We start from the raw sequence: 26,614 nt of genomic DNA on the forward strand, positions 1-26,614 counted from the left end.
GGCCACACTCCCATAGCAAGTGTTCCAATATGATTATGATGATGATGATTATCCTTAATATTTTGGCGCACACCCACAATGGGGGATCGGCCAAAAATCCGGGTGGCAGCATCTTTAAAAAGGCACCTTCGTTACTGTGCCTTTTTTTCAAAAATATTTTGCGCTCACAATTGCTCGTGGTTTAGAGCATGCTATGGGCCATTACACAGAATGCAAAAATGCGTATGCGAAAGCTTCACAGACAAAAGCCATTATGAAATCAGTATTCACTAGGGCGAGGATACCGCTATCACGTCCAACCATTAAAGGCGAAGCTTAAGGTTCCCCCCAATTTTATTCTTATGTTCCAGCAAGCTACTAGCGTCCGCAAGCAAGCGTCCTTTTAGCGCCCACAAGCAAACCTCCGTCCCTTTGTTTGTTCGTTTGTTTGTTTGTTTGAAGCCTATAATCCATGGCTCATTCCCATTCTGGGGGATTGGCCAAGAGAACACATAGTCTCATATGGACGCACTAATGTTTACAACAAAAAAGAGAAAAAAGTTGTAAAATGAATGTCATATATTAAAAAAAAAGAAAACGAAGATTCAGAGAGTGAGAAAAAATCAACAAAAAATAGACACTAATAGCTATACCTTTATTTTGGGAGCAGACCAGGCAGCTGGTTTGTTGATGAAAAATTTAGCTCTATATTCTTTTAGTCTCACTGATAAATTCCATGGCGTAATAAACATCCCTGTGACTGTAGCCCAGAGTAGAGGCGCTGAATGATAGAACAACTGATTCGGATATTTCCAGACCCAAGTTTCGAAGAGGTGGTGCTATGAATCTTCTTCTCAATGACGTATACCGGTGACAGGATACAAAGTAATGACTGTTTGTTTCTTTCTTCCTCCTTACTGAAGATACACTGAGGAGACAACGCTTGACTTGCTCTATGCAGGTAAAAGTTAAGGGAGGTAACCTGGCAGCGAAGTATGGTTATGACCACTTCCATTGTTCTCGACCGCGATAACTCACTTTTCCAGGGAAATAATAGGTGCTTATATTCTGGAGGAGCTGTCAATGCAGGGTCTGATAAGCATTTTTTGAAAGTTAAGGTTTGGAATCGTTCAATTGTAATGTATGTTGTCAGTGACAAAGCCGGAATTATTGGCATCAAAAGCGCCATCTTTGCTAAAGAATCGGCGCTTTTTTTTAAAAGCAAACCCTTGTGTCCTGGTACCCAAATTAAGTGAAGACAATATAGGTGCGCGGGAACTAGTATTCTGAAAAGCTTTAGAAGAGGCATTTCACCAGATGCAGAGAGAGAAGAACACACAGATAATGAGCCAGTGATTATTGCTACTACTGTATCAAACCTGGGTAACTTTTGGAGAACTAATACTATGACCATAAATTCAGCTATAAAAAGTGGGATAAAATCCGGCAGTGTAACGAAAAATACCAGTCAAGTTGAGGGCAGAATATTCCTACGCCAATTTTTTTTTTTTTTCAGTTTGCGATGCATCTGTTGCAATAACCACGTTCGTTGGCAGATTATTTAGATGCTCTTGTAATAGTCCATTTAAAATTCCGTGGGGTAATGATTTCGCGTGGTTCGGAAAAATATCGTGGCAGGCAATGTCTGTGAATTTAGGTTTCATGGCCAAAGAACGCACATCAGGAATTTGTACATTCATGGAATCGAGTAATGTTTGTAAAAAGCCTTGTTTCTCAAGTTCATGACATAATTACCATGATGCTTCTGTTTTCTTTCCTCTTTTTCTAATTTTGGTGGGCTCATGAACAGAAAAAAAAAATTACAAGTGCGCGCGCCTAGCGCCAACAAGCGTTCGAGAATTCAATCTTGGCCGATCCCCCTTTGTGGGCGAGTGCCAGCAAACCTGAAGGTTCATCATCATCATCATCATCATCATCATCATCATCATCATCAATCGCGGCGGCGAGCACAACGACGGCGGTCGGTTCAGAGAACTCGGAGCAAACGGCATGCCGTCACCTGAGCCGCCCTTGTTGGACCCACAGTTAGAGAAACTTCGCATCGATTACCGGAAGAAGTTGACCGAGTGCAAGGAAATCGAGAGCAAACTCAAAGACGGTGAGTATATGAGCTTTAATTTACCCGTTTCCCACGCGTATCGATTGGGACAGAATGATAGATTCCAAAAAGGCGATAAGCATTGCGTTTTGGAGCGTTACATTGCTGCGGGAGCCTTGCGCACTAGTAGGACAACAACAACAAAAAAAAAGCGCAAGGCAGCGTACTAGCATGCCCTGTAGACGTGCCTATTTAAGTGCTATAACTATATGACGAAAAAAAAAAACTTATCCAAATGCGTAAATGGAAGTGCAATCTTATAGATGGATTTCTTTGGCGTGAGATGACGATGTTTTCTGTCGTACTGCTTGTGCGCAAGACATTCACAGAGCACTGCCATCTCGATCACTTTGTTCTTGCGTTTGTCAGAGCTGATTTTCATATAGTTGGTTCTCGTAGCTTTATTTTTGTGCGCGATAGCTTGCAGTTACGAAACGCCTCTGAGGCACGCTCAAAATTCGCTTCCGTATTTATACTCTCTCATTTTTATCATATATATTGCGTTGTTTAATTGTGTACCAAACGTGCGTTTGCAGCTAACTGCATGTGGAACACAGCTCGACCAAATAAGCTTCGATCTCCTACTCGGGTTACGTGTTTTGGCGTGATTGCCATTGGATATAGAAGTGGGATATCAATGATATTCGCGAACTGAAACAGTCCTGCTATTTCAATATCGCAACAAAGCCATAAAATCAACTCCGAAATACATGTGGCAGTATATACACAGGCGCTAGCACTTGTCTGATAGCACAACACTTGCGTGTTTTCATCGCAAGCGTTTGCAAAACGTTGGTTACGTTGATTATTGGATAACGTTCACTGCGAATCTTTCAAAACCTATTATAAATGAGACGTTCTTTTGTTTTCTTTCCTTCTCTTTTTCCTTTTTATAAACCTTTCTCATTCTCATAGACCCTTCTTTTCCTTCTCATAGACCCTGGCAGGTCCATCAAATCTGCATAAATGAAAGCTGCATAAACTCCCGAAGAAATGCAAACAGCGGAGTGCGTAGACGCCGTACTGCTCGTGTTTGTTTCAAAGAATAGATCTTTCCACACAGTGATTTGCTGGTGCACTTGCATTAGTAGTGTGTGATGATACGGGTCGCTTGAGCAGCACATGCTTTGGAAGTGCCTGTATCCAAGCTCTTTACCAAGTATTTACTAGCGCACACACGTAGTGGTACAAAGACCACTTCAACGAAACCCATGCCAAAACACCGAAACTACGATCATCATCGACGATTAGTCCCAAATCAAAGCGATCCAGCTGCGGTCGCATCGGAAGCGTAGCAGACAAAGCTTTGGCGAAGTCGCATCCGCATTTCAGGACGCAGCGAAAAGAGAAAACATGGCGGCGGCTGCAGTGAGCACTCCGCCGGTTGCTCCTGCGGGAGACCAGATTGAGAAATACCGCGAGGAGTACCGCAAGAAATTGACCGAGCACAAGGAAGTCGAAAGCAGGCTCAAGGAGAGTAAGTAATAAACGCCTCGCCTTTTCGCCCCGGTGCCTCATTTCGAAGCTGTAACAGCCACGCTTTCTCTGGGCTTTCGGTTTTGCAATTTACGCTGATTCACGTCAGTCGCAAGCGCTGGTATCCGGTGTTGAGCGCCTTTCGAGCGACACTCAGTACGTCACTTTTTGTACATTTGGGACCATCTGTGGCGTAATCTGATGTTTGTCAAGTCCGTGGCATCCTGATCGTTCTCTGATAACCTGCCTTGCCCGCGTATTCGCCATCGACTTACGGCGTACCCATGGCAATGAATGAATGCGTTGCTTTCGTATCCGCGTCGTTCGTAACGTTCTTGTAATGCGCTAGTACGTTACCTAAAAACAAACCTTATCCGCCTGGTTTGGTTACATTGCCGAACATTGCGCACGTTTTGCGAAAAAGCACCAGTTCTCTATCTCTGAGTGCTTGACACGTAAAAACTGGAGAACTGGAGATGAACGAGCGATGACATGTCGAAAGCGGTCCGTTGTGCTCCGTCTTAAGAATAGATGAAAAGTAAACTCTGTTTTTATCAACACGCCGTTTCTTTCAAAACAACTCGTGAACTTAGTAAGCTTAACGGGTTCGCCGTATTTTATCGTGAAATCGGTATAGCAACTTACAAGTGAGAACAACAGTTGCAACATTCGAGCTTTCTGATTGCAATAATGTAAAGCGTTTCATATCGTCGTGTAATCCATGTGATTTATGTTGTGATGTAATCATTCACTTGCAGTGCGCGAGCAGCTAAAGGAACTGAACAAGCAATACGAAAAGTCCGAGAATGACCTGAAGGCTCTTCAGAGCGTGGGCCAGGTGAGATCCCAGCTTACCTAAAGAGTTTATATGCTTTTTTTTTTCTTATCAATGTTTCATTTTTCTGTCATGCTTGCCTCATAATACTTCACACCTGGGCTCATCGATTGCAATACATTCTGTCAAATGTGGCCATTCGCACATTTGCTTGCTATCCATGAGCGCTTATCTTAAGCGGTCACTCTGGATTCCGCAAATACAAGTGTCGTGGCTGAAAAACTGACTCTTTCCAAGCTTCGTAACACAGAATGTCATTCCATGGTGCTTCTTCAAAGAAATGCCTCCCAACCCCTTCCAACTCTGCATTGGTAGTGTTTCTAATGTGTTTTGATCATCAGTGGCACTGCCATGGTTAGTTGCCAACATTATCAACCTAATTGTGTCATATTTTTAGGGAAACATGCCCATTTGTTGTAGAAAGAATTCCGCCATTAGTGCATGGCATGGCATTGCATGTGTTTTCCACATTCGACCTTGGTCACTCTGTAGGTCGTAAAAATACAAACTGCTTCATAATTCAGCTATTGATTACCGGCTGTGGTGCCCGGACTTCGCAGAAATTCAGCCATCTAACGAATCTTGCATCTTCAAAACTTGCTGTGGCCAACTGTAGTTAAAGCTGTGTGACAAAATATCATTTTCTTTAATTAACGCTCATAGTTTATCGCAGCACCATCGCAAACCTCCCACTGTAACCATGCAGAGCAAATTTGGTACTCCAGGATAGCCTGTTACAGGAGGGTTAGCAAACTAGTGTAATGAAAACCTAGTGTAACTCTTGCCACGAATGCAGCAAAATTTTAAAAGTGCTCCAGGAAGATCACTGGATTTCACTCGAATATTTACATTGTACAAAGCACACCACCTGAAAGTAGTGTTTCAATTTCAGATTGTTGGCGAAGTGCTAAAGCAGCTGACAGAAGAAAAATGTGAGTGCTCTGATCTCTTGTGTGTGCATTCTTCGTCACACTGTCCCAGCATAATGTCACAGTTTTTAGCATTACGTCCTTTCGTGTTACTTACACCGACTGTGCTCTCTCTGCGCCGTCCTGCAGTTATTGTAAAGGCAACCAACGGGCCGCGCTATGTGGTCGGGTGCCGACGGCAGCTGGACAAGGCCAAGCTCAAGTCTGGGACGCGTGTGGCTCTGGACATGACCACACTGACCATCATGAGGTGCGTTGCCAGAAGAAAAAAAAAAAAAAACGATCGCTCTTGCTGTTCTACTCCAGGCACCCTAAGGTTTTCACCATCTTGCAAGCTCCGAGACTCTATTCCAAGACGATTGGTTTAATAGTAGCATCACCACTTTGCACGATATTCTGTCTTGCAAAGGAAATGGTTGAAGTGGTTGGTATTTTTTGCTCTTTTTCCTCAGACAAGTAATCACCGGTTACTGAAAGTGTTATCTTTCTTTTAAACGTGATCGTATCTGAATGCGTCTGCTTGATTCATCAGATCAGTGCCCTCTCTAACAGGCTCAGTGCGCGAACCATGATTGTAATAGGCTGTTAAACTGGCTTATCAATTACCTTATCAAATTCAGCAAATACCCTTCCATAATCTCAATAATAGATGGTAGCACTGTATGGTCAATTTCAAAAGATGAAGCAATCGTATGCTTTTAAAGTTAAAAGGGAACTTCGCATCATGTTTATTGTTCTGCTTGTAGTATACAGGTTGCCTGTGCCCGACGTTTCTTTTGTGTGGTCCAAAGTTATAGTGGCCTTCTGAACTTTGATATTTTTATATGCAATCCCCTCGTGTATACATTTTTGTTTAAATGGTCTGCTTGTAATACCTGGTTGCTATGTATTTCTTTTTTCGACCTGTGTGAATTTTTTGGCATAGTGAACATAGATATTTGTCTATGTGGAAATGTAAGGCTGGGAAATAGGCGCTGCGTCAGGCTTTGCAAACGTTTATACCGGCACCCTAAGCAACTGCCTTCTAGTTGCAATATTGAAGATGGACAAACCGTATGACCAATCTTCAAACCTTCTAAAACTGCCCACATGGCATAGATGTTGGCTCCATAGAGCCTTCGCGTACTCATCTTTCTCACTCCTGTTGGCCGCAGGTACCTTCCCCGAGAGGTGGACCCTCTGGTGTACAATATGTCGCACGAGGACCCCGGCAACATCTCCTACTCCATGATTGGAGGTCTCGCCGAGCAGATCCGAGAGCTGAGAGAGGTGAGCAGGGACCAGACTGCGGTTTCAGGCTTTTCATTTTGCCCGAACAACTTGTCATTTCACGAGACAGCTGTCTAGACCTGAGATGATTGATGGGCTTCTGTTTTCACTGGTTCATGCGCTAGTTTCACGACAAATTGTGGATGGGTATTTGCAACTTCCAGGTACCGTGGCACCGCCGAGCGGTGGCAGCCAGAAGCTCTGTTGAGAATATTGAAGTTTTAAACCTGCTTCAAACAACAGACGCTGCTGCTTGTTTTCTCATGTTTGTGGTCGTTTTTCAGCGTTGTGAACAATCTCGATATTACCGTAACTTTTTGAGTTTCTCATGTTAAAAGGAAAGTAGAAAGAAAAGGCCGACTGATTTCACTGAGAGCCTCGATGCCCCGGGAGGACAATTGGGCGTCCCTTTCAAATTAGTGCCCCAAAAAGCCATCAGGGGTCAAGAGAGTTAAATTTAGCAGGCAAATAACCAAGGCCTGTGAATGTATGCTGCACCCATTTTCTGCAAGAGTACAGCAACTTCCAGGTTTGCAGTCCCCACGCTTAGTTCGTCTGTTGGATACGGCACAATTTTGTGCATATTTATCGTCCCAATATGCTACCCGGCATTTATTTACTTAACATAGTATGTTAGAGCTCTCCTAATTTCTCAAAAACATAAATCCAAGGGCCACCGAAGTGCGAAAAAGTGCAGTCTTCACCAAAACTGTACTTTCCGGTATCGTCTCTTGCGAAGCGATCATCTCAATGACTGCCATGTTGAATGTATAATCGCGCCACTAATAGGCCGTGAAAGTTGCCAATAGGAAAAAAACAGAGCTCTAGTGAAGATGCAAAGCGCATGTTCGTTCTGTCGAGTTTGTATCTATGTCCTTTTAACATTACGTAATGGAATCGTAAATCCTCATTCACGAGACAAGTCTCAAACATTGTTGCTTTTTTTGTTTTTGCTTTCGTTGCAGTAAGTGTTTTTGCCCATTCAGCACCCATTAGAGCTTATCTTAACCCCAAACGAAAAACAGCAATCGCTTGACCTGTATGTCGTCATTTCTCATGATAATGCTATGCACCCTTTATCTTCAGGTCATAAACGGTATGCAAGTTGTCAGCATGGCATAGTATTCTTGGGTCCACTCGCATTTATGTTTCTTCTAAGTACGTAGGGGGCTGTTGTTGCATGCTTATTTGTCTTTGGGTGCTGCTTGTGAAATTGCTGGCACAACATTCTGCGTCTTATCTCCTCAGGTGATCGAGCTGCCCCTGCTGAACCCCGAGCTGTTCCAGCGTGTGGGCATCACCCCTCCCAAAGGCTGCCTGCTGTACGGTCCCCCGGGAACTGGAAAGACTCTACTTGCCCGGGCCGTCGCAAGCCAAATCGAAGCCAATTTCCTCAAGGTGGGTTCCCCTGCTTTGCTCCTCCATACTACTTGCTTATTTTCGGCACCTAAGAATTAGAAGCGTCATCACAACTGAGCAAATGGGAATAGCATGCATCTACACTCAAATCTCATTATAAGAAAGGTGCATCTTACACATATAAGTTTGTTATATTCGAAAATTCGCTATAATGGTATATTCCCAACAATATGGCTATTGCAGGACTATTCCTAATTTATTTCGTTATAAGTGATATTTCGTTATATAAAGGTTTGTCATGTCAAGGTTCGAGTGTATTGCGAATTTGTTACAGGGCTTCCTAACATAGGAAACTTCATCTGTGATAGCCACGTGCGCTGATAAGATCGGCACGCTTGTGTTTCACCCCAAATAAGGGAGGCTCCATCATCCTGGCATTACGTGTCGTCTTTTGCTGCTGCAATTCATGCTACGCTTCGCTGTGGGCTAGCAAGCCTCTGAACAGCATTCCACTGAACAGCGTACAGTCGCTGACCGAGTTGACTCTCAAGGGGCCGAAAAAGCGTCTGAAAAAACTAATTCACACAAAAAACTAGGCTTGTGCGAATATTTAAATGCTTTGAATATGCGAACGAATAGTAGGGTATTTGAATTCACTTTGATTCGAATTTTAATTATTGATAATTTTGAAGTATTTGCAAGGAACGAATAGACACCTGTTAAACCGAATGTACCACTTGAAAAGGTTGTTTCACTGCAGTGTAGGGTTGCTGAACAGTGAAAGCACCTAATCAAGAGAAATCTGCTTTGCCGCAAAACCTCCTTTCAAATTTAAAGTGGCCTTGCAACACTTTTTGAGTACTGTCAGATCTATAGTTAGTCGAGGTTGCAGAGGACACGCAAACCAAATATTATAGCGCAGCACGCGGCGTGCGATTCACAATATAAATTCCCAAAGTCAGTTAAGAATTGCTCTCTTCTCTCGGCAAATGACTCCACAAGCTCCGAAAGCACACGTGACGTATTTTCATTCCTTGTGCCATCCCTCCCTGCTTAGCTTCCAGCGCTTTTGTCGGGACGAGGGAATGCACTTCATTGCAGCGTGCGCGAAATCTTTGCAACGCCGCGCATACTGGACGGATTCCAAAAATTTTTGCGGGATTGAATTTATGAGGCAATAAGCTTCTTTAGTGAATCCATTCCATGGCTACTTGAAAGTCGAATGGCTCCTTTAAAATTACTCCCAGATCAATTCATTTTATTAAGCCTAAAAGCTTGTTATGACGGCTTCTATGCTCTAAGTATAATAAATTTTAAAATGTTACGTATTTTAACGGTTATGGCTCACATCATGCTGAATGTCAAATTCTGCTACTACTCAAAGTGGTTTTGACTTCCTTTGACCGAAAAAAGAAATGGCATTCGCACAAAGACCTTATTTAAATTTTTAAAAAATATTGTGCAGTTAAGTTAATTCATGATAAATGTGAACATTTTTCTTTATATTTCATATATACTATTGGAATTCGATTCAAAATTATTCGACCAAAATCACTATTTCCTTCGAACCTAAAATTCAATATTTGCACAATCCTACAAAAAACAGTCACTTTATTTATTGAGTGGCTTGAAAAGGTGGTTGATATGTTTTAGCAGGGCGCTACGTTGCCGTACCAACAGGTCAGTTTGCACGTCACCGAGCGTGTTATTCTCGCTGTAAGCAGCGAAAAGCACCACGAGTGCTCCCGTTAGTTCAACACAAGTAGGTAGCACAGTCACTGGTTCCTCAGTGTCGAAGCTCGAGTCATCATCTTTGAGCACCTGGCGGACTACTATATTTCATCGTCGGTCAGATCAGCATAGGGCTCGATTTCGCCGTCGGCATTAGCAAAGTTCTCTAGTGTCACTTCTATGACGATGATGCCTGCAACGCGCAAATGTTCCATGACATCAGATTAACAGCGTTGATCACATTCACTACTCTTATCAGATGATGACGGCACTTCAACTCTGATCACGAAACCCGCATGTTGGAAACGATTGCGGATTGTGCTCTGAGTAACCGACTTCCATGCGTTCGAAAGAATGCTGAGTGCAGACAGCGAGTCAACTGAGTAGCTTTTGCCATTGTCCATGCATAGGACCATGCGACCAAGCGTGCGTGACCTGTTCGGAGAATTCCTCAATTCATGGCCTCTAGGAACGGTGTTTTGTTTGGCAGCAAGAATTTCATTTGCACGCCTTTGAGGTCCTTCACATGCCCATGTTCTGCGCAATTGTCCACCATCATTACAACTTTGTGCCCTTGTCTCTGAAACTTCTTGTCCAGCATGTGAATGCATTCTTTGAAAAGCTTCTGTGTTATCCAATCCTTCTTGTTGTCTTCGTACAACACTGGAAAGCCCTTGAAACATCTGAAAATCATTGATTTTCTGATAACCAGCATCGGAAACTTTTCGGTACCGAGCATGTTGCTGCCAACTAGGACTGGCCACGGTTCTTCTGCCTTGCCTCATACTACGCTTGGAAGCGATTCGGTTCACCCGTATTTGTGCCAAGGTGACATCGTCACCGCAAATGCTCGACAAAAACATCACCCCGGTGGGAATCTCCGCCGCCAACTGCTGCGGGCGATCATCGTCGTCATCATCCGAGCCCCTCTCCGTCTGCGGCACAACCTGGCGAAGAATTTCTTCGTCTGTGGGCTCTATGCACGAAACAATGTCATCGTCCGCATGGGCGAAGTCCTTAAATGTCATCGTGGCAGGCACATCCACTCCACCTCTGCGCAGGTCGCTCATTAGGTCCTCCCCGCCATCGGTGCCATTTGGATCGCCTGCGTCCAGGTCATCCGCCTCAGGCTCTCCGGCAGCAACGAACCCAGCATGTCTAAAGCAATGTGCAATGGTGTAAACTTTCACCGTCTTCCAAGCTACGGCGAACATATGGATGGTGGCCAGAATGTCGACCTTGTAGGCCTTCCCATTGTCAAGGCACAAGACGGTGCGGCTGCGCAGGCGGGCACGATAGTGTGCCTTGATGTTTCGGATCAGGCCTTGATCCATTGGCTGGAGCAGGCTTGTGGTGTTAGGCAGCGAAAATTCCAGCCGAATGGCCTCGAGGTTCTGGGCGCTACCGTGCGTGCCACAGTTGTCAACAAAAAATATGACTTGCCTGCCTTACCGCACAAACTTGCGGTCAAGTTTGCGTAGGTATTTTTCAAATAAAGACTGCGTGATCCGCGCTTTGGAGTTCCTGACGTAGTCCACAGGGAGGGTCTTCACCGCCTTAAAACATCTACGGTTTCTCGCCGTCCAGATACCGGTGGCGTTGGCACCTACAATTGCTGTTAAGCACTTTTTGCTAAGCTTCACATCAGGGCATGATTCTCCCGAAAATGCTAGCATACGGTCCGGGAGCATCTTGAAAAACAGTCCTGTCTCATCCCAGTTGAAGATGTCCGAAGGAGCGCATTCTTTAAGCCAGGATCTCAACTTTGTGACACGGTAATCGAACACAAGAGTCTGGTCGATCACTCCACTTTCACCGCTCACTTTCTTGAACGGAATTCCATACATCTTCTTGAAGCCGCGAAGCCATTCGTCAGTGAACTTAAAGTTAAAGTCCTCGATGCCAGCAGTTCTAATTATTATTTTTTTCTTCGTTCTTTGTTTCGATTTCTTGTACAGCGTTTGTATTCAACATTCGATTTGACATTCAATATTTCTGGCCACCATTCAGCTCTGTTCAGTTTGAATTCGGCAAGAGATGAAATTTCGCTATTCTCACAGCCCCAGTTTCAAGAACAAATGTTTCGTTGCCTAGAGGGCGCTTTGAACTTTGGGCACGGAAGCGAAGCTGTGTTGCACTGAATAATTTATGTAAAATTCGGGTGAGCGAGTGTCACTGTGGTTCTCTGGGTGGAGCTGAGATTTTTTTTTATGTTGTACCGAATATGGTCTCAATTACACTGGCAATAGTCGAGTGACCGGCTGGCTAGCCCTTTTGACAGAGTTTGTTAAGCATGCCCAGTTGCCTTCATGTGGTCTGTTTTATTTATACTTCTATAGGTGGTTTCAAGTGCCATCGTCGACAAGTACATCGGGGAAAGTGCCCGACTCATCCGCGAGATGTTCAACTACGCTCGTGACCATCAACCGTGTGTCATTTTCATGGACGAGATCGATGCCATTGGTGAGCGCTTTCTCAGGTGCTTACGGGGGGAGGTCACAATGTTGACATGATAAAGAATCCATTTCACTAAAATGCACAGTCAGCACCATGGTCTATGAATGAGGAACGCTAGTCACTGCTAACAAATAAAAGTCGGGGTTCGAGCTGCAATGCAACGCAACCCGCGTCTTTGAGTCGCGGGTACACTTAGTAGTGGGGCATGATCCGATGCTGCCACCTACCACCTTGTTTGGTATTCTGTGCTCCGAGCCACGGCTCTGTTAATAGTGTGGACATTTCCAGAGATTAGAGCATGCCGGTGATGAGTAAGCTTGATAATACTACTTCACGCTTAAAGGTGAAGGTATCAAAGTTCGTCAAGGTTCTTGGCGTCACACAAACATTGTCACTGAAACCCGAGTTCAGAGTTCTAAATGTCAATCTCTGACTGAGATTTTCTCTTTTAATGGTGAATTTCTGGATGTGGACGACGGTAATAGAGGTTTCAAAATGATAGCTTTACCAATCTAAACTGGTAACGTTATTTCTCTCGCTTAGCTGCAGCTAAAGATTCTGGTGCTTTCGTATGTTGAAACGGGTACCGTAATTACTCGAATCTAGCGCGCACATTTTTTCCGGTTAAGCGAGTTCACAAATTGCATGTGCGTTAGAATCGAGTACGAAAAAAAAAAATTAATACTGTTATTCTATTGCCATCGGCATTTTCAAAATGGCCGCCCCCTACGAGCGTCGGCATGGCACGTCGGCCATTTCTGCCTATGTGTTTGCCACCTGCGGCACTTCGTACGTGTACTGACGCTTTCGTCATCTTGTAGTGCATTAGCATCGACGACATGGAAGGGCCGACTCCAAAAACTCGAGTGCACTACGATGCCACTTTTAAAAGAAAAGTCATCGTGTGTGCAGAAACGGACGGAGATCGGGCCGCATCGCGGTTGTTTGGAGTTCCCGAAACGTGCATGCGGAACTGGCGGAAACAAAAGCAGAAGATCGTCGACAGCAAAGCTGCTTGCAAAGGCTTCAGTGGACCACAGCAGGGTCGGTTTCCGCAAATTGAAGAGCTGCTCGGCGAGTATGTGCTTGAGCAGCGAGCAGCTGAGCGGCCCGTGACGACAGAACTGCTCCAAGTGCAGGCTATGCAGTTCGCCTTAAAAAAAGGGCTAATGCAGAGCCAGTTTAAAGCAAGCAGGTGCTGGCTAACTAACTTCATGAAGAGGAAAGGCTTTTCCCTCCGAAGGCGAAAGGGCATATGCGAAAAGTTTCTGGAGGAGTACGATAAAAAGCTTCACAGTTTTCAGAGGTTCATTCCAAACTTGCGGCACAACAGCTACTTGCTTAGGCAAATCGGGAACGCCGATCAGACGCGTCTTTTCTTCGACATGCCTGGCACCACAACCGTCAAGAAGAATGGGGCAAAACAAGTTCGCGTGCTGACATCGGTTTACGGTAAAACTACAGTGACAGCAATGCTCTGTTACACGTCAGATGGGCACAAGCTTCCCCTGTACCTGAAATTTAAATGAAAGACGCTCCCGAAAGAAGTCGTTTTTTCGAGTGGTGTGATCGTGCGGGCCAACGAGAAAAATGGGTGCGCGTTGCAATCGATGTCTTACTTTTTTTTTTTTTTCATCGTGGAAACCGGGTGCGCATTACAATCGAGGGTGCGGTAGAATCGAGTATATACGGTACTTCATTAAGGAGGCACACCATCAAGGAGGGCTCGAGGTTAGATTTGGCCCACATGGGATTGTTCAATGTCCCTCTTATCCTGTCCGAACCCTTCACTTAAGGCAGTGTTCAATTTCACGTACATTAAGATATGTGCAATTGTGGCTGAGAATTCAACCTGAAATCTCATCCTTGAAATGGTAACGCCACAACTTTTGAACTACAGTGGTCACTGAGGCTGCAGCCAGTGTTGCGATGATGCAACAGTAGTGCTCAACGATTCTAGCTCTCACTGTAAAGAAGTGGAAATATTTTCTATTGTTAGTAGCCATCACAAGCTGCCGCCCAGTCTGCATGTCATAAAACGTCATTGTTGGGCTGAGTTAACCATTTTGTGACTGAAAAAATATGCCAAAATCAAAGAAAACTTCTTTTTTCTGCTCCATTTCTAGCGGTTTTTACTTTTTTGCTGAATGAAATGGTACCATTCTTTCAATTCAGTAGTGTTCCTTTACTTCACTAGTCATGTAGGAAGAGATAACTCTAAGGTGGGTTTGCTGTGTGGCAGCGCAATGAAAAATGTCATGAAGTGAAAGCTGAGACACTTGTTCTAACATACACAAGTGTGGCCATCTAGCGTCAACAAACACTAGTATGACAAGTGTTGTCATTATTGCTTTTGTGCAGGACTGATTTTTGTTGACGACCAGTGTAGCCATTGTCGATAATTTTGTTAGAAAATCTCACGGCTGCTAAGTATTCGAGTTGACGGTCTCTGAAGGGTTAAAAATGAGGCGACTTTCACAATGTGTCGTAAGTTGTCTGCTCATCCTACAGACCTCATCAGCACGCCCGTTTGTGATAATGTGGGGCCTCGTTAAACAACTAGAAAGGCATGACTGGCCATCTGATCTCGTTAAATCTTTTCCTCTCGTCCAGGTGGTCGTAGGTTTTCAGAAGGAACGTCTGCTGATCGAGAGATCCAGAGGACCCTCATGGAGGTGAGATCCGTTTCCCTCTCCCAAACATATTTGCCTCCTTTTTTACCCTTCTGGCAGGATTGGGTACTTGCAGCGTGCTTTTTCAACATGTCGAGCGTTTCGGCTAAACACACTTTGGGAACGAATGTGAGGGTGACAAAATGCAGTGTAGGCTTCCATCTCACTGTTTCCTACAGCCCCACCAACCTTATGCTAGGTCTTTGTTTCGTCATCCAGCGGTAGTGCAACGCTTCTTTAATTTATAGTGTGCTTGATGGATAATGCACCATCAAGTGTCATCATTTCACTTGAACGATAGTTCATCGATGACGATCTATTTTTGTTGTTCCGCTTAAAACGCTTCAAGTTACTTCGTAGATGAAGATTTCGTGATTGCTTTCTTTGCCACATCTTTTGGTCACCCCTCGATGCAGCTCCTGAACCAGATGGACGGTTTCGACTCCCTGGGACAGGTCAAGATCATCATGGCCACAAACAGGCCCGACACCCTCGACCCTGCACTGCTGCGTCCTGGTCGCCTTGACCGCAAGATCGGCATGTTGCCCCTTTTTTCTTTAAAGATGAATAGTCTTTCTTGGGATACTTGAATGCAGAAATTTCGGCCTGTCTGTCTGTCGCACAATTCACCCACCCTGCCTAAGTTTCAGCATTTGCTGAATGCCCAGCCATCTTCGACTGGTGGCTGCATTCATACTTGTGAACATTGTCGATCGAAAAGCAAATAATGGGCATATCTTAGGCGCAACATCAATACGTAAGTACTAGGTAGTGCGGCCCTTTACTAGAAACTACTACATACAATATACGTAATTTCAAAGACCCCAGTGTTTCTTATGCTGCGCTGAAAATGCGACGCTATGCCCGAAAAAGCCCTCTGCCAAGGATATGGTGCTGCCACTTGATAGGACGGAAATACAGCACCGCTATACAGCTATATATATATATATATATATATATATATATATATATTATTTTATTTTTTTTTTTGCCTAGAGGTTTTTTGTTTCACTTCATGTGTTGTTCTTCGCAGCACGTTGTTCTTCGCAGCACAAAGCATTGCAAGTGACAGTCTAGCTAATGGCTAACCTATACTTGAAGAAGTACAGGTTTTCATGTGACCTTTATTTTCGCCCTTTCAGAGATCCCACTGCCCAACGAACAAGCCCGGCTTGACATTGTCAAGATTCATGCCCAACCCATCACGAAGCACGGCGAAGTCGGTGAGAGACCAATGTTCCGTTTCGATGCAAATAGACTCGCAAGATCCTCCGCTGCATACGTGTTAGGCACAACACTCCCGAACAACGTTTACCCTTTTGATGCGGTAGCATTAGTTACTAAGTGGGGACCGCTTATAATGTAACCTCTTACAGTACAGGATTGGCTACAACACTGTCATTTTCGACACCCGTTTACCTTTCTATAGTACCTCATGTATATGCATACCACCTATTGTGCAGTCTCTCCAATATGAAGAATCAGTTACAGTGCGGTTGCTGGAGAACCTTTGACAAACACAGTAGCGAGTGCGCTTTTCAAAAGATGTTTCTGTTGGGGAAAGAGCAACGAAGTCGTTATGAAGGACAAGAAGACATGGAGTGAATGAACAGAAGACAAGGGGAAAAAGAAAGGAAAGAAAGACCGCAGCGGAGCTGCTCTGGTTTGCTAAGTGCAAAAGAAGGGCGATGGAGAAGCCTTTGAACCAATGCAGTTCGCCACTTGCCGGTGCCACATGTGCTCTTCGTGGAACGTTCGATCGTGTCCTCAAGAGTACTTTGAGTTTCCCATTCTCGCGTCGTCGTTATCACGCTTGCTAATTATCACATTGGCTACCTTGTCTGCCAGTTTGAAAGCTTTATGGCTTTATGACGCGAGCCTTCACCTTTGCTGCCAGTGCAATGACCTAGACAAGCTTTGCGGGCTTTTGTCACTGTTGATCTCTCAGCGGTGAACCCCAACTTCGTTTCACGCGTGCTGCTCTTGAGTCGGCACTCGAGCGCGATTTTTTCCACACCCGATCTTCATGTTATCTGGGACATACTTTCTGCTACCACATGTCATACTGCAGGCTAGGGTTAATTAACATTGGTCACTTTGCATTAACGTTTAGGGGGCAATAAAAATTGTGCTTTATTACGGAGTCAGCGAAGCTATTTGTGGTGGCTCCTCTTGAAGAAAAGGTAATCGCATCGTTAATGAAAACTGGGGCATGGATGGTACGTACCGTATTTACACGATTGTAAGACGACTCGAATGTAAGACGACCCCCCCAAAATCGCATCTAAAAAAAAAAAAAAAAACACTCACGTAGGCCGCAAGCTTCGCCTCTAGTTCCGGAAAGCGGCCAGACTTCGGCCCGCGAAAGCCACGGCGCTTGGAGTCGCACGAGAAAATTTCCTCGCGCTGAAGCTGCCACTTCCGCACCACACATTCACCGATTCCGAACTTTCGTCCTCATGTCACGGCACTCATGTCAGACAGAAGTGACTCGAGAGAGCCGGTCGTGGACACAAGCGACAGGAGCACGCGGCGACGCGCCTGCTTAGAAAATTGTATCACAAAGAGGAGCTCTTCCGTCAACTACCAATACCCCCCTACAGCGGCTCTTCCATCGATTACCAGTGCTCCCTCAAGAGCCGTGCGCTCGTCATAAAGGCACTCGTAATGCGCGCAGTAGATGCTAAAAAAAGAAAAGCTTTTGTATAAGCACGCAGAAAACTATGCGCTTTTGGTTGAGTGGGAAACTATTCGAGATGACAATACATGGGTTTCGATTCTAAGACGACCCCCCAACATTGGATTGTCAAATTTGAAAAAAAGGGTCGTCTTACAATCGTGTAAATACGGTATAACACTCGAATGGTTTGTAACAATTCGACCGGAATGCTTTGGACATCAGGAGAACACCTGTGACTGAACGATCATTGCCATTCAGTGCAAGAAGTTTCAGTTGTCATTCAATGTAGTTTCTACGTGATACGCATGATCGATGTCTTCTGGCGTAGTCGTACCTTTACTCTGCTGTACTGCACCTGTACTATGTTCACATAAAGCTTTGCGCTTCGGGCAGATAGGCAACCATTTCTCATATCTCAAGCACTAATTTAATCTGATACTTAAAGCGTGTATTCATTGATCAGCTGATATCAGGGAGGTGCAGTTTAGATTCACTTTGTTATGCTATTTAATTAATTAGGTACATCTGCATTTGCTATAACCTGCTTGAACTGCAAGTTCAATCCGTCAAGTTGCCCGGATTTTCCGGGAGACTCCCAGATTTTGACCGTTTCTTCCATTTGTACGGTCGTCATGAAAATCTTTTGGAAATCAACATTTCTGAGTATGATCTGGCCACATTTACAAAAATGCAGGTTATTCTGCTCCAGCTTTTTTGCATACTCACCACATTTTATTATAAACCAGTTTATGAGGGGTACATCTAAACATACCGTAGAATGTCAGTGATGCAAAGCCGCAATAAATCAAGGAAAAATATTGCATCAAACAAACTTTCTAAGAACTACGTAAAAACAAAATTGACAACATTAATACCGGACATCTTAATCTTAATTGAATACCCTGGTATAATAAACCTACTGCAAAATAGAACCTCCCCAACTCAATTCAGAAAGCAAGTGAAAGAATTATTGTGTTTTCAGTTTCAAGGTGTTGTACTCAGTTATGTAGTGAACTGTTGTTAAATGCTGTGCAATGTATATCGTTGAATCCTTTTTTTTTCTTTAACATATACTGCCACATTTGTACAATTGTCTTGTTGATTTTTGTTTTCCTCTCAAAGCTACAAGAGCAGAATTTTTTTATTTTACTATTGTACTATTCAAGTGCTATTGCAGTTATGTAAATTGTGAATGACACAAGGCACTGCTGCAACTGCTGTCTGGGTGATGTAGCCTAGTCAGGCCATTTTTGGGCTTTTTGGTGCGTCTCTTAAGGCAATTGTAAATTGTCTTGAATTAAGTCCGAGTAAAATAATGAGAGACGCGTATTCATGAAATTATCCAGCCAGACCATTGGGCTAAAATTCAAATGTTCCGAAAACTTTTTCTAATTGCGGCGGGTGGTATGGACTTTAGTACCGAAACCATCGAACGAAGGACGAGAGCAGTGTGCTCGAAGCTTCGGAAGTATGCGTGCAACCAGTGCACGCACTGTGGTCTACAGTGCGTGTGGTTGTCGTTGCCACAATTGCTGTGGACGGAACCACAGTCGTTTTAGACAAGATCATCTATATATGAGGACATGACTGACAGAACTCCGAAAGTGCGGGCGTATCTAACACTCAACAAGTCAAAGCAACGCTGCCTTCCACAAACTTTGGGGACAAAACCGCGGCAGATGCAATCATAGATAACATAAAACAACTGCGTTTTGAAGAGACGTGCCGATCCAGTGCACGGGGATTGAAACAGGGACTACAGTTTGCCGCAATCACCGAGCGAGAAATCGCGATTGCGGTGATGCGAAAGCGATCTACGAGCTCCAAGGGCACATGGCTAACGCAGCGGTAGATTAAAGGCAATAATGATGTAAAGAAGGCTAGAAGCGTTTTGGCGTTCCTGTACAAAGATTCTAGTGTACAGAGCAAAGCTTCGACCCGTGTTTTCATGGCAGCCAGCTGCGCCACTTCGTCCGTTCACGTGTGTGCCAGAAAACATACGCAAGTTGTTTTGACGCAAATAGATTTTGCTAGTGGTTTTGATGATGCTAAATTTCGGGAGTATTTGCACTCCGCTCCCTCTTTGAGACTTTCTTCCAAGTTTGAAACCCTACCCTCGTGCGTTCGGCCATTCAGCCACTCCAAGCCATTATAGGACCCCAACCCTAATGTTTGCGCTCGTGATTGGGACACCTCCTCTTGCTTTTTGGGATATTTTTTGTTTTCTTTTGGTGCCAAGGAAAATGGGGGCAAATAATTTGGTGCAACCCCCTCCTTCCTATTGCCGAAATCTGCCGGATTCAGAATCATTGAACTTGGCAGGTATGCTGCACAAAATGTGGTGGCTGCAACTGCTCGCTTCAAACTTTTTACAGTTTTATGAACACTTCACAATTCTACACGACTTCAGTGTAACTTCAATATCGTACACTTGTTAGTACATGTTTCATTAGGTGTATTAAACAGAGATACAATATTCAGTGTGCATTCCTCACTCTATGCAGACTGGGAGGCCGTGGTGAAGCTTTCAGACGGATTCAACGGTGCAGATCTTCGCAACGTCTGCACTGAAGCTGGTAAGTGTGCTCGTCAAGTTTTTTTACACGGCTCCCAAAATTGCTTGCTCATTGCATAAGCCGTCTAAATTATCCATGAAAAGATGTGAAAAAGTGGAACCTCACCATTTTTTTTTTCCACCTTCAGAGGGAAAAGAAAAGTATTGCTGAGTGTGAAAAAAAAAAATTGTTTCCATAGAGCCAATGTTCATTTTCTGAAACTAGTTGTAGCTCCCAGTTTTTCTGCACCACGCTTCATGGGAGTGCCATAAAAAAAGGGGCAACCGGTCTTGCCACTCGTGCACCATTCAACTTCTTGCGAATAATAATTCTCAGTCGTCATTGCTTGCGAACAGTTAGAGAATACACTGTAGCAGCATTGCATCTGGGGTGCCGACACTGCACGTAGCTATCTCTGTGCTGCGTGTAATTAGTGAGAGTACACAGTGAGGGTAAAACCTAGTTGGGAAAGGGTACGAAAGCGTAGCGAGAAGGCTTGGGCTCATAGGCATTCACCAAATGCCTTTGACTGTACCATTACGGCAGCATTTGATGACAAAACGTTTGTGACCACGTTTGTTGTGGACTGATACTCAGCTGCCGCTGTAACTGAAAATTTGGTGGCCCAGAGTGGTTAAAAGGGCCATTAAAACGTCTCTGACTTTTTTAAACTCCTCCCAGACTGGCTCGCTCATTTGTGCAGAAGGCCCTGGCGATCACATTTTGCAGATACTCTCAAACTCTTTTATCAAAGACACTGATAATATAAGAGACAAATGTGTATAAGAGACACCAATGTGCCTACATTAAAATAAGAAAAAGCATATGAGGTATCGTGCTTATAAGAGGCATCTCATATAAAATACAAGAATTGTTGCCCGGAGCATGCCTCTTATACAGTTGGACCGCTTTATAAGAGGCATTCTCCGGGCAGCAATCCTTGTCATTTATATAGATGTCTCTTACAAGTATGGTACCATGTATGCATTTTCTTACCAACCCGTATTTTACTGCAGGCACGCTGGGGTCGCTTATACCCATTTTTCTTTTATATCAATGTCTCTTATAAAGGGGTTCGACTGTAAATGGGTTCAACTCTATCGCAGCGCTGCAGCGCCTGTGCAATCCTTGTACGCAAAGTGACACAAAAGCCTCCAAGATTAGGAGGCATCTGGCACCTTTACTGCTATGGGAACAGTGCTACCTACGCTGGTGCCTCGTAACCCTTATACCGTATTTATCCCCACGCCACCATGATACGAGCAACACGAGAAGGAAGCCTTGCTCGGTCATTGGTTGCGCACCGATAACATAAACCCTCTCATAACTGCTGACAAGGATCTGAGCTGAGAATACAAAACTCGACAAAGCTGGTTGTTTAATGTCCTGTAACTTCCTTATGACAGCACTTTCTTGCAAAATTTTTGTGGCAGCAAGTTCACATACTGAACGTGCACAGTTGTTTCTCAGTCAGAAATTTCGGACTGGAAGGTTGTTTACTGACCCTTGAACGGCTGTAGAAATTTGGAAACTCTGTACCTTTCTTCTGCGTTGCATCCAACCATTTTAGGAGGGGTAAGATACATGCAAACGTTACGTTACATCAGAAAAGATCTCCAGCAGAAATTCTCCGTGCAAGTTGTGCTAGAGTCATGCTGTGACACTGGTGGCTATGTAACGATGGTGTAACATAACTCTGTATATCAGCCGCATGATGAGATTCCATCGAAAGTGCTTGTGTGCATGCATTGCTAATGAGTGTTCTACGCAGATTTTAGTGGTCTTGGAAACAATAAAAGAAGCATAAGCACTGCTGCCTTGATGCTGGGACAATAGTTGCATGCTGAGTGCAGCTGTTTGGGTGTTGTTGCCTCTGGTGTTGGCGGTGTTGAGCCTCTGCTTGGCCAGCTCGTTTACCAGCAACGGCAGGTGACTCACTTACAGCTGTTGCATTACTCATTGTTCAGAAAGAACTGGCTGAGACTATCGTGTGTGTAGGTAGTCGGTTTGCACTAGGAAGGGAACGCCGTGAGTCATGTGACTGGCACGGATCAATCGTCAACAAAGCATAGCACAACAGCCTCGCTAACTGGGAGACCATGGAAGGCAGCACATGGGCGTTTTTCACTATGGTTGATGCACGATGGCGCGCACTTTCGTGGTGCTGCAGATGTACCCCGGGGAACCTGTCAGTCTCGTCCCTGTAATTCTCTTTATGCTCTCTTCACGATCACACTCTTCCATCTGCCACTGCACTTTGTGTTCACTCTCTTTCATCCCGATTCGTATTGCCAGTTACACTGACGTTGCCCCGCCGCGGTGGTCTAGTGGCTAAGGTACTCGGCTGCTGACCCACAGGTCGCGGGTTCGAATCCCGGCTGCGGCGGCTGCATTTCCGATGGAGGCGGAAATGTTGTAGGCCCATGTGCTCAGATTTGGGTGCACGTTAAAGAACCCCAGGTGGTCGAAATTTCCGGAGCTCTCCACTACAGCGTCTCTCATAATCAAATGGTGGTTTTGGGTCGTTAAACCCCACATACAGTAAGAGCTTGTTAATTCGACACTCGGAAATTCGGATAATTCGGACGGCTCTATTGGTCCCGGCCAAAGTGCATGTTAATCTATGGGGCCAAACCTTCGTTATTTCGTCAGAATTTGGCTCCGCACCGCTTAATTCGGACAAATTCTGGTGGCTGCTGCTACACAAAAGTGTGATAAAGCAGCGCTGGCACCACTGGAGTGAAACCGAAACCTGAGTGGCATCGCCATCATCATCAACTAGTGGGGGCGATCGCCGCGTCACCAAACATCGGCGTCTTCTTTCTTCTCCACTCAGCGCCTCCGATGCCATTTTCCCTTGTGTTGTCGTGTCGGAACCATCTCTTCTTGCGGCGTTCTCTTTTTCTTTCATTGTGACCGTATTTGCATGCCACCACCATCGTGCGCTACAGTGATGGCAGCGCCGAAAAAGCGGCAGAACTACGACGCGAAGAATTTGGCGACTAAAGTGGAAATTTTGGAAGCACTGAAGAACGGCGAATCGCGACAGTATGTTATGACCAAGTACGTGAAGCGGAGCACGTTGGGAGCGTACGTGAAAAATGAACAACAGATTCGACAAGCCTTCGAAAGCGAGAAGTTTCATGCCTCTAGAAAGCGGTTGCGAACCGCAGCTCATCCCCAGCTCGAAGAAGCTTTGCTCCGGTGGTTTACTGACTGTCGCAACGCGCATCTGCCTTTGAGCCGACCTCTAATCATGGCGCAAGGTGAGAAGTACGCTGCAATGATGAACATTGAATCGTTCAAAGCGTCAGAAGGGTGGTTTGCGAGGTTTCGAGAGAGACACGAACTTGTCTTCAGGAGTGTGTGCGGCGAAAAGGCCAGTGTTGACGAAAGCGTGACCACCGAGTGGAGAAATGTGAAGCTGCTGGAGCACATCGTCGCATATGAACCACGTGACGTGTTCAATGCAGATGAAACTGCTCTGTTTTTCAGAGCTCTCCCGACAAGATGGTGACTTTCAAAGGGGACGCGTGCGTTGGTGTCAAGAAGTGCAAGCAACGGATAACTGTGCTTCTTGCCGCCAATATGACTGGCACGGAGCGCTTGCCACTACTTGTCGTCGGGAAGGCGCCCAAGCCACGTTGTTTTAAGAACGTCAAAAGCCTTCCTGTCGAGTACACAGCGAACAGGAAGGCATGGATGACATCGGACATTTTTCGCGGCTGGCTGCAGCAGTTGGACCGGCACTTCACGTCAAAGGACCGCAAGATAACTATGGTTGTTGACAACTGCAGTGCCCATAACTGTACAGTCGAACTGAAGAGCACCAAAGTAGTTTTTTTGCCGCCCAACACTACGTCTGCTCTTCAGCCGATGGACCAGGGTATCATTCACTACTAGAAGTCGAAGTACCACAAGCACCTACTAGAGCGAATGATCCTATGTTCAGAAGCTGGAAAGTTGTATCAAGTGGACTTACTCGGCGCAGTGCACATCATCGCCCACGTGTGGAAAAACACTCCGCCGCAAGTCATCAACTGTTTTCGGCACAGCGGTTTTGTGAGGCCCGAGCATGCAGCAGTAGCTGACGATGGCATCGAGGAGGTGTCAGCCGAGTCCACCGACGATGACTGCCCGACTTTCGATGCTGTCCTTCCCACAGATGTGACTTTTCAGGACTACATCGCGATTGATCATGGCGTCGCGCCGAGTGATCTCCTGACCGATCAAGAGATTATTAATGATGCCATGGGCGCCCATGAAGACCACGATTCCGACGAAGAATCATGCGAGGAGATACAGCCGCGACCTCATCGCACCTCACGGGAAGTCTCGGAGGCGCTGTTAATATTAGAGGACGCTTGCCTGAACACTCCCGACAGCTTGCGTGCTGTTGGCTATTTGGAACAGTTAAGAAAAATTGTGATGTCAGCCGGAATCTGCGCGAAAACGCAGACGACAATTACAAAATACTTCAACAAATAAAGGTATGCTTCTGCAGCTTGATTTTAAATGTTGTTTTCCTTGTTCATTCGTTAATTCGGCATTCGGTTAATTTGGACAGTTTTTCCGGTCCCGTGAAATCCGAATTAACGAGCTTTTACTGCTATCAGTTACACTGACGTCGCCCAACGCAGAAATTGGCGCCAAAAAGCTCCTAAAAGCCACATGAATGGATCACAATGCCAGTAAGTGTAATTCATAAATTTCGTAATCTTTTTTTTCCTTTCTTTTCATCCAGGCATGTTTGCCATCCGTGCCGACCGGGAGTTTGTCATCGAGGAAGACTTCATGAAGGCAGTGCGCAAGGTGGCCGACAACAAGAAGCTAGAGTCGAAGCTGGACTACAAGCCAGTATAAACATGCACACTTCACCTGGCTACGCTGTGCACTAGATCGAGTGTTTGGTGTTTCAATTAAACAACTTTTTTTTCTAACCCTGAAAATGTTTGTGCCTTTTATTTGTCATAGATATCTGATTGCCATTAATTAATGGGTCATGATTTCAGTAGGGGAGACAGATAGGTCGTCCAATAAGATGAAAAAGTTCGCAGGTATAACGTGGCAGCAGAAAGCACAAGACCAGGTTTATTGGCGGATAATAGGAGAAGCCTTTGCCCTGCAGTGGACGTAGTCAGGCTGATCATAATGATGCTTTCAGTAGTACGCTAAGCAGAATTGCTGTGTTTTACAAATTATAGATGTGCTTGGATCAAGAACTGGAGTGTCGAGCAGCATATATCCAGCTTATTAGGGGCATTCTACATAAATTACAAGAAGTTTAAAACTAGTGTAATACTGCACACTCTTCCATGGAGCTAACACATCTGCAACATTCCACAAAAGTGTCTGTCGTGTTATTTCTTTATACCCAGCAAACCCTCATTACAAGAGTGAATAAGAAGGCAAGAGGCTTTTATATAAGCTGTAATCCGATAACAGCTGATCTGCCACAGAAAGTTGCGATGATAGCATCCCAGCTGTTTGCAGGACATGTACTATCTGTGTCAAACGAAACCCGAACAGCAGCAAGCCTTCGCGACAGTATAGCGTGTGCTGTTGACTTATCGCCATGGACAGGCACGCATATATGCGCACTGAACAGGATGCACGCGCCTGTCGATCGTGTTAACTGAACGGCGTGCACTATACCATCGCAAACGCTTGCAGCTGTTCGGATTTCATTTGATGTAGATAGTACAGAAAGTTATACTGAAGCTCTCTAACCTGGACTGCCATCCTTGTTTCACATACAGATAGAAGGTCAAACTGAAATACGCTGCCAGGTGCAAGGAGTGGCACTTGGTTTAGTGTACTTTCAATCGGAATCAATCGATGCACTTATGGCCCATTATGAAAGTAACTCATCGAGACGATCAAGTATAGCACAATAATGACTGCTTTTGACGCTAGGTCCCGTGGAGGTCGTCGAGAATGCAAGATAAAATTTCATGCTTCCCCCTTCCTGCTGTCTTAGATGACTGTACAGCACAAAGAAAAGCATGACTGTTACCGAGGCCACAGTATGATGGAATGATAGCTAGGCCGTTGCCCTTATGCATGTGAACGCAGGCAACACAGCTTGTAGTACACTTCATGCAATAACTGCATGTGCTCGAGAGGAGGTTTGACTCCGAATTCATTAAGGAGTACGCCCTTTTGACTCCTGCCATCTGGGCTACTTGGACATCCGGCGCATGCATGCCCCGACGACATGCCCATTCTGGGTTGCCCCCGTCACGAAAGCAATATTAGATTGCAGTGGACTTGTGCAGTCCTTCACAAGCCTTGCACCCGCCACATGCGCGGCCATGATCACTGCCACAACTATTGACCACCTGACCTAACATACTCAACGCACAGTCGTTTGCATCGACCACTCCGGAATTTTGTCTGGGAAATACCGAACAATATTCCGTTTTATTTATAGGGGTCCTGCAACGCTTCAAGCAACCATGGAATTAATTCAGTGAAGAAGCATATTGCCTCGCAAATTGACCGCCGCAAAATGTTTTTCAATATCTGTTAAGCAAGAACGGATTGAGTTACA

General features: G+C 45.0%; 1 protein-coding gene across 2 annotated transcripts; it reads left to right on the forward strand.

Moving 5' to 3' along the window:
* The first annotated feature begins 1,974 nt into the window (after positions 1-1,974).
* Rpt4 (Regulatory particle triple-A ATPase 4) lies at positions 1,975-25,010 on the forward strand. 2 transcript variants are annotated; one of them, XM_075866501.1, is made up of 12 exons: positions 1,975-2,098; positions 4,333-4,412; positions 5,302-5,341; positions 5,468-5,588; positions 6,493-6,607; positions 7,856-8,005; positions 12,037-12,160; positions 14,768-14,829; positions 15,243-15,363; positions 15,969-16,049; positions 20,011-20,082; positions 24,806-25,010. In XM_075866501.1, the coding sequence occupies exons 1-12, from the start codon at positions 1,990-1,992 to the stop codon at positions 24,922-24,924; spliced, it is 1,194 nt and encodes a 397-aa protein (XP_075722616.1). In that variant the 5' UTR covers positions 1,975-1,989; the 3' UTR covers positions 24,925-25,010. The 2 variants fall into 2 exon arrangements, with proteins under 2 accessions (XP_075722616.1, XP_075722615.1); XM_075866500.1 differs by lacking the exon at positions 1,975-2,098 and adding an exon at positions 3,400-3,575.
* The last annotated feature ends 1,604 nt before the right edge of the window (positions 25,011-26,614 follow it).

Source organism: Rhipicephalus microplus, chromosome 6 (genome assembly GCF_043290135.1).
Source record: "Rhipicephalus microplus isolate Deutch F79 chromosome 6, USDA_Rmic, whole genome shotgun sequence".
NCBI lineage: Eukaryota > Metazoa > Arthropoda > Arachnida > Ixodida > Ixodidae > Rhipicephalus > Rhipicephalus microplus.